This window comes from Archocentrus centrarchus, unplaced genomic scaffold (genome assembly GCF_007364275.1).
Source record: "Archocentrus centrarchus isolate MPI-CPG fArcCen1 unplaced genomic scaffold, fArcCen1 scaffold_41_ctg1, whole genome shotgun sequence".
Classification (NCBI taxonomy): domain Eukaryota; kingdom Metazoa; phylum Chordata; class Actinopteri; order Cichliformes; family Cichlidae; genus Archocentrus; species Archocentrus centrarchus.
This window is the reverse complement of record NW_022060267.1, coordinates 32,314-40,769: the sequence shown is the minus strand read 5'-3', so window position 1 is coordinate 40,769 and position 8,456 is coordinate 32,314. Positions and strand designations below refer to the sequence as shown.

General features: G+C 49.0%; 1 protein-coding gene across 1 annotated transcript; it reads left to right on the top strand.

Annotated features, from left to right (window-relative positions):
* The first annotated feature begins 764 nt into the window (after window positions 1–764).
* LOC115777015 (mitochondrial 2-oxoglutarate/malate carrier protein) lies at window positions 765–7,687 on the top strand. Its single transcript, XM_030724822.1, has 9 exons — window positions 765–970; window positions 3,700–3,852; window positions 3,942–4,059; window positions 4,223–4,311; window positions 4,400–4,490; window positions 5,603–5,693; window positions 5,775–5,874; window positions 5,948–5,999; window positions 7,133–7,687. Exons 1-9 carry the CDS (start codon window positions 906–908, stop codon window positions 7,286–7,288), a joined length of 915 nt encoding a protein of 304 aa, XP_030580682.1. The 5' UTR covers window positions 765–905; the 3' UTR covers window positions 7,289–7,687.
* The last annotated feature ends 769 nt before the right edge of the window (window positions 7,688–8,456 follow it).

The following is an 8,456-nucleotide window of genomic DNA, read 5'->3' as shown; positions in this document are numbered from 1 at the left end:
TCAGCCAATGAGTGTTCGGGAAGACCAAACGCCCGCCTTGTATTGGTTGTGTGTGACGTCATTCGCCCTAGTTTGACACCGTGTTAACGTTATGAGATCAGTGTTAATTAGTTATTATTATTATTGGCACTAAAAATAAATCATTGATGATGTTTCATGTAAATAAACTGATATTCAATATTTTTTTCTTTTACTGATAATTAACTGTGGCTCATAGTTTCCTTATTTTAAAACTAAATATTCCTATAATTTTCTACCAGTCAAATATTTATAATTTTATTTTTTAACATAATTATGGTTATTTAAATTTTTATAGCGTGCTTTTATTCTTTTAATCAGTGTGAACCAACTGTTGCATTCAGAGGCTGTTGGAAAAACCAGACACACTGACTGCCGTGCATGCTATTGTTGCTGCCGCAGAAGGAAGAAAATGTGTAAATATTGTTTTGTTTTTGTTGGAAGGCTCGTCATCAAGGACAAGACTGTTAAAACGTGTAATTGGGTTAAATTATTAGACATTGTAATCCGTTTGACATATTTAGATGTTGTTAAATGTAATTTTAAAATAACATTTTAATTATGAACACTATTAACACTAATATGTTGTGTATGGCATCACTTCAACTGTGCAAATTGAAGCGTTCAGATGTACGACTTTAAAGGAGAGCCTGAAGGGAGCATGATAATCGTCGTTTTTCGTCAGCCTTCGTATTCTCGTTCCTCGCCTCCTGATTGGTCCGCTGCTCTTCGTGTCTCCGGACTGCATAGAGTCACCTTGCAGAGCTCTCTACCGCTGCTGTCACGGAGAGAAAGCAGTCGGAAGGCCCGTCTCGGAGGCACACAGGCAGGCGGGCGGCGGGATTCTGAACGCGGACTCTGCGGCCACTGAACGACCGGGGGAAAACATGACGGAGGCGAAACCCAAGACCTCCCCGAAGGCCATCAAGTTCCTGTTCGGGGGACTGGCCGGGTAGGTGCTGCGGCTAGCTGCCGTGCTAACGCGTTAATGTCAGGGGTCAGAGGAGAGCGCAGCGCTGGTCTTGTAACCTGCTCCGTGTCATCACCCTGCCGCGGTGAAGGGCAGCACAGCGGCCCGCGGCTGCTGGGGAGCGCCGCGCTCATGGCTCCCTGATGATTAGCAGCCGGTGCTGGCTGTCAGAGGAGCGTGGACACTTTTCCTCAGCACCCCGGTGTCATGCAGCCCTCTGCGCCCCCGTGTGTGTGTTAGCGGGCTGTTTTAAACATGCCAAACTCTGCGGGAAAGACTCGGAAATGTCCCGCTTATATCCCGTAAAATATGGCTTAAAACGTCCCGCCTGGACTTTACAGTAAGGACTCCTCCAGGCTAACCGTGCTAGCAGGCTAACAACGGTGGCTCAGCGGAGGTCAGGCCGCTCAGGGGCCCCTCTGTTCGGGTCTCCAGGCTGAGCTCCCGGTAGCCTGTTAGCCGGCAGCTTTATGATGCTGTAACCCGATTCCGACTCTGAAGTGAGCCAGGGTCAGTGAGATCTATGAGGAGATGTTAAACCTGTAATCGTGGATTATGATCTCAGTTTTCACACAAACATTAATGAGCCGGGCTCTCCTGGAGCTGCTTAGCATCCATTCACACACCAGAACAAGCTTTCCTATCACATACTGAGCCCCAGTGGTCGGTGAGTGGGGCTTATACCCCCTCTGACATCATACAGATCCAAAAATAGGAGAAAACTACGATAAACTGAGTGTTCAGACCAATCTTGGCTCACAGAGATCACTGAACCTGACCTCATGGTTAATATGAGTATCTGACAGGAAATGAGGTAATCCAGGCTGCTTTCTTTGTTAGTAATGTTTGCAGTATAAAGTGTGTGAGTATCAGGTTACTTCAGCAGGTGGAACACACTCATAATAACCCGTTAAAGGTCACCGCATGTTGGGTTTGATCTCAGACTGGAGGAGAACATCCTCACACCTACAGAAATGCAGCACAGTCTGGCTGTTTGGAGCGGCGCCTGCAGACCTTTTCTTATAAAAGTTCACTTCTTCATTGCTCTCTGTCATCATCATCATCATCATCATCATAATAATCCAGTGTGGGAGCACAGGCTCACATCAGACCAGCTTTTACCCGAGGAAAAGACAGTCTGCTTCTGTCCGTGGTGTTTATCAGTAAAGGAATGGACCTCCGTGTCTCAGGCCTGAAGACCTTCGTCATCAGAGGCTGACGCCGTGTGACTGCAGGCACTGCCCACAATGCAGTGTAATCAGGGCTGAACCATGGCGTCCATGTTCCACCACTTCTCCAGGTCTTGAGAACAGCAGTCTAAGCAGAGGTGCCCAGACCTCCTCTACCACTTCCTTGTGACACCAAGGTGTTCCCAAGCCAGCTGAGAAACATGATCTCAATCCAGAAGGTACCCGGGGGGCATCCCGGTCAGGTGTCCAATCCACCTCAGCTGGCTCCTTCTGATGTGGAGGAGCAGTGGCTCTGCCCTGAGCATCCGGCTCCTCACCCTAAAGGAGACCTCAGGCACACTTCAGAGGAAGCTCGTGTCTGCGGTGTTATTTATGAGCTGGTGCTGAGTGGAGGCAGTGTCATCAAGGTCAGTCTGTCCAGCTGGTGAGCTGATTTACCTGTAGCCCCGCCCTCCTCAGGTGTCGGTAACGCAGAATGGTGACACATGAGCTGGCCCTGATGGTCAGAATGAACACTTCCCACAGGTCAGGTCCACCTCCTTCATCCCATCCCTGTTTTTTTTTTAACTAAATAATTCCATGTGTTTGTGGAAATGTGGACGCCACTTTCCTTTTGTTTACCTGATGTTTCCTTCATCTTTGGTCACCTGCACACTCACCTTCACCTGTGCTGACCTCACTAGAAAACGCTCTGCTCTGAAGCATGGCGATAACAGAGATGAAGACGCCAACGTGTCCCAGCATCCTCAGACACGTTTTTATCATCGGGAGTTGAATGGATTTTACCCCGCGCCCTCTCACCTGCCTGCAGCCTGTGTTTCCTCAGAGGCCGCTCAGGCTGAACTCTGACCTCCTGATAAACTCACAGTGGCAGCTCTTCATATCGCAGAACGCTTATCGCTGTGGCGTTACCACATCGCTGCAGCTTCACCGTGAACAGGAGCATGAATTCACCTCTGTCCTCGAGCTGCACTCAACCAAATCCTCACCTTTTAGACTTTGGACTAAAAGTCGTACAGTCCACTGTTTGTTTTCGTGTTGTCGACGGCGCAGCTCGGGCACCAGATCAGTGCATTTGTGAGCAGGTCTAAGGGGTATCGAGGTTTTCATGCCTTCATCGTTTCCAGCTTTCTTTAACTTTTAAGTGTAAACAAAGCTCAGCTCCTCCTCGTCTTATTCTCCCACTAAGTGTGAAATTTTGATGAAACTATAAATGTAATTTTTGAGGGATTTTTTTTTTTTTGGGGGGGGGGGGGGGGGGGGTAAACTGATCCTTTGGACTTTAGTGGAAACGTCGAGTCTTTCAAACATCAGACCAAAGTTTGTTGGAGGTATAATTTAATGCGTTACAGTAAAATCTGTTCATTAGAAATGTTCAATACACTGGAAAAATGTCTGAATTCCCAGGTTTTGCTGTGTCTTTGAATTTGTCATAAAGCAGTTGGTGGTGTGTAAACGCTGTCCCTGGTTGGCTCTGTAGTCCTCCTACCTGTGCTGATCTCCTCTCACCTGTGTCTCCAGGATGGGCGCCACAGTGTTCGTGCAGCCGCTGGACCTGGTGAAGAACAGGATGCAGCTGAGCGGTCAGGGGACGAAGGCCCGAGAGTACAAAACCAGCTTCCACGCCCTGTTCTCCATCCTGAAAAACGAGGGCGTGCAAGGCATCTACACCGGGTACGACGCTTCAGCCGACCCGGATTTTATCAGTTTAACTCGTGCATCATCTCCCTGCTTCATCGTGTGTTTGTTTGTGTGTTTGTCAGTCTGTCAGCAGGTCTTTTGCGTCAGGCGACGTACACGACGACCCGTCTGGGAATTTACACCATCCTGTTTGAGAAAATGACCGGAGCTGACGGACGGCCGCCGAACTTTTTCCTCAAGGTGCGCTTGGTTCACAGTGCAAGGCTGGAAGGCTGTTAGCTCTGCTATCAGCTGCACAGGTGTGAGTAGTTCGGTCTAAAACCAGCTGAAGACAGGTGAATAATAACCTGTTGATGGCAGAATGCTCGCTGTGCTGCTCAGTAACAGAGTGCTCCCCCTGCAGGCTGCGATCGGTATGACGGCTGGAGCCATTGGGGCGTTTGTGGGAACACCAGCAGAGGTGGCTCTGATCAGGATGACAGCTGACGGACGGTGAGACTCTGTTTACCTGCAGCACCTGTGAGCGTAGTATGAACAGGACGTGACCGCAGGCGTTTCCTCGCTGTTTGTGTGTCTGCAGTCTGCCTCCAGACCAGAGGAGGGGCTACAAGAACGTTTTTAATGCCCTCTTTCGAATCACCAGAGAAGAAGGAGTCACCACGCTGTGGAGGGTGAGCTTCCCATCATTATCATGGTGTTGTTCTTCACTGGGGCTTGGATGATGCGTCATTAGTCCAGACAGTCATTTAATTGTTGAAAAGGTTCGTCTCTTCACCCTGAGTAGGTGCTGTCAGGCGTAGCAGGCAGCAGATAAAACTGAGTGTCTGTTGTTTCAGTTTGATTGTTTCTGAGAGGCGGAGCCGAGGGGCGGACGTGTCTGCTGAGAATAAACGAGGACCTAAAATGGATCCCTGAGGGACGCCATGTTTCATGGATGCAGGAAAATCTAACATTAGACTTGTTTTTTAGTCTTCATTTTTTTTAGCCTTCTAGTTCTTTGAGCTTCCTGTATTAGGTGTGAAATAAGAACGGTGGGGTACGGTTGCAGCTTTTATTAAAAAAAAGATTGTGCAGTGGATGTTGTTGCCTGAAACATGATTTTAACATGTTGTCCCGTGTTTTAAATTCCCAGCTGGTTCTTGGGATGTTATGGAAAATGTTACCTTTAATGTTCCTGAAATATTAAATATGTGTCTCCTAAATGAGCCATTCCCACAGTGAAGAATGCCGCACCTCGATCTAAAGGCCTCCTGTGTTTAATACGAACACTCGTCATCGTCTCTGTTCTCAGGTGCACGTTACTCTGTGAATAACCTGTGTTCCTCCAGCTGAAGGTCCTGCTCGTTAGTCTCAGCTGCTGCTTCCTCCTTTTGTAGCTGGCAGTCTGGAACGGTTTCCCTGCACAGACGAGCGGCAGATGCAAACAGATAAACAGTGAAGAGTGATTTCAGTTTGTGGTTAGATCATAAACACTCTATAACTCTTAAACATGGAATCATTGCACTTGATAAGGGTTGAAAATGCCCCTGCAGTACCCTCACGGTCCTGCAGGGGGCAGTTTAACCTCTCAGTATCCATTCTGGCCAGCTGCACTGATGAAATGATTATCTTTAAACCTCACGGATGCTAAACTGCTCACACCCGTCTATGCCAGCTCCTCTGCCCTCACTGGTCACCTTCCCACAGAGATGCCTGCAGACCTGCTCCGTGCAGCGCTCGCTTCCCGCCGGGATTAAACCATTCCCGGTGTTTCAGGAACTGACAGTAACTCCGTGTGTTGCAGGGCTGCATTCCCACCATGGCCCGAGCGGTGGTGGTGAACGCCGCTCAGCTGGCCTCGTACTCGCAGTCCAAACAGGCGCTGCTCGACTCAGGTGCTGATCTCACACTCACGCACACACATAAACACACCTCGCAGCGACACGCGCGCCATGAACCCGTGTGTATGCTTTCAGGTTACTTCAGAGATGATATTCTGTGCCACTTCTGTGCCAGTATGATCAGTGGTCTGGTTACCACGGCAGCCTCAATGCCCGTCGACATCGTGAAGACCAGGTGAGACGAGCGAGTTTGATGATGTCACCTTCTGAGGTCGAGCTCAGTCTGACCTTCTCCTTCTCCTCCTCAGGATCCAGAACATGAAGATGATCGACGGGAAGCCCGAGTACAAAAACGGTTTGGTGAGTCTGCTGCTGACCTTTGACCTCTGTGTTCGTAATCAGGGCTCAGTGTGCGTCAGTGTTCCCGATCATTGTGAGGCTTAGTCACATGACTCAGGTTTAACACTGGTTTCAGTTCAGTTCTGTCTTTAAGGCGTCCTGTGAGAACCTTCATGTTCTGTGTGTTCTGATGTTCCTCAGATCAGGTGTCCTAGCACACTTGTGTATTTTCTGATGCTCTGGCACCATGCTGTATACGGTAACATGCCACTTTATTAGGTACAGCCTGTTTCCTGTTGATGTGACAGCATCACAGCTGCTGCAGGTCTATCAGCTGCATCCATGATGGGAATCTTAGAGTTCAGTCATGTTCAGGAAAGCATGTGAGCTGATCTGATCTTTGTGACCTGCTGTGGTATCCTGCTGGATGCAGCCATCAGGAGATGATACACTGAGGTCAGCAGCAACACTCAGGAAGGCTGTGAGGTTTAACGATGCTCAGGTGGTGCTGAGGAGCCCACAGTGTGCCCCCCCAGCAGCAGCCTGAACAGCCTGATGGATCCATGCTCTCGTGCTGTTTACACCACAGTCTGAGCCGAGCGTCTGCAGAGCTTCTCTGGCCCTCTGGTGTCCAGCTGTGCAGAGCCTGTGTGAGCTGCAGCCTCGGGGAGGGGCCAGTCTGCTGCAGCCCGTCTGCTTCAGGTTTGACATGTGAGGGTTCACAGATGCTCTTCTGCATACCTCAGCTGTAGTGAGGGCCTATTTCAAAGCAGACTGTCCATTCACCTCTGACCTCTGACTTTTCTCCCAGAGAGCTGCAGCTCATTGGATATTCCCTCTGTTCCTCTGTAAACCTCAGAGATGGTTCTGTGGGAAAGTCAGCAGTTTGTGAAATGTTCAGGTTCTCCTCAGGTCACCTTTCCTCCACATCCTGATGCTCAGTTTGAACTTCAGCAGCTCGTCTTGACTGCATCTACCTGCCCAAATGCACTGAGATGCTGCCGTGCGATTGGCTGATTAGATATTTGTGTTAATGAGTGGTTGAACAGGTGTACCTAATAAAGTGGCTGGTGAGTGTACAGTGTCTGTGTTACAGTAAGTGTGGAATTTTCCACAGCTGCGCTCACTGGCTGACGTTTGTGTGTTGGGATCAGGAGGTGCTGGTTCGAGTGGTGGGGAAGGAGGGCTTCTTCTCCCTGTGGAAGGGCTTCACTCCGTACTACGCCCGCCTCGGACCGCACACCGTCCTCACCTTCATCTTCCTGGAGCAGATGAACCGCCTCTACAAGACCTACGTCCTCGACGTTTAACACACACACATACAGACACACACTCAGACTGCAGCACAAACCTGTCAAACGTCAGATTAAAGGAGCAGTCCGGGCTTTGTGAGCTGCTCCTTTAAAGTGAACAAACAGTGTTTAAAACGGTTGTACCAAGGTTAACACACACACACATACACACACACACACACACACACACACACACACACGGTTTGGTACACACACACACACTCTGAATTCTTTTTGTAAAGAATGTAAATGAAATGTAGTTCAGACATCATTCTGTTTTCAGTGATTAAGAAGTCTTATTTGTAGAAGCCCCGCCCCCGTCTCCCCAACAACACACAGCATCATGGGATTGATGTGTAACCGTAGTAACGGCCATGGCTGAGGAGAACGTGGATGAATAAAGACCTCACTCTGTTTTCCTGTCGCTTTGTGATTTCCTTTGCAGCACTTCCTGTTTCTGCCGGGGTCGCACATTAGCCACGCCCAGTTAGCCTGGTCGTTAGCGGCTAACATCGATTAAGCTGGTCATTTACCGATCTGTTCTCCAGGGTCAAAGAAGGTTGGGTGAATGAGTGAATGAAGGTTTCGAGCATTTGTCCGATCGGATTGTCGATCCTGCATGTAATCAGTTCAGATGGAGCCTTCAGAATAAAAGCCCAGAGGAGTTTGGAGGTGCCTGCTGAGTGAAGAGACTTCCTCCTCTATGGCACCTGTTTAAATCCACTTTTTCCATCAAGCTTCAGACCTTTCCACTGAATGCAAAGCACCTTAACCTGAAATATTCCTGAAGTTTCAAGTGAAAGGTGGCTGTGGCTCAGGGGGTTCAGCGGGTTGTCTGCCAATCAGAAGGTCAGTGGTTTGATCCCGCCTCCTCCAGTGTTGATTGGTTTTTCCGGGTAAGATGCTGAACCCAAAGCTGAGAGTGTGAATGTAGTAACAGGAAGCATATCTTTACTAAAACACCAACCCTGAGAGGACGACCATGTTGGACTTCAGGAAGTGGAGCAGACTGATGGAGGGCGGAGCCTCTGTGTAACACCTGCTTGGTTAGTGCAGGCAGGCAGACAGCGGAGAAGCACGCCGTGCAGCTCTTCATCTGTCCCTGCACACACACACACATTTATTCTGTGTTACTGCCTACTAGATGTGGCCCTAGCTCGAAATAAAGTCAATAAATTTTATTGAT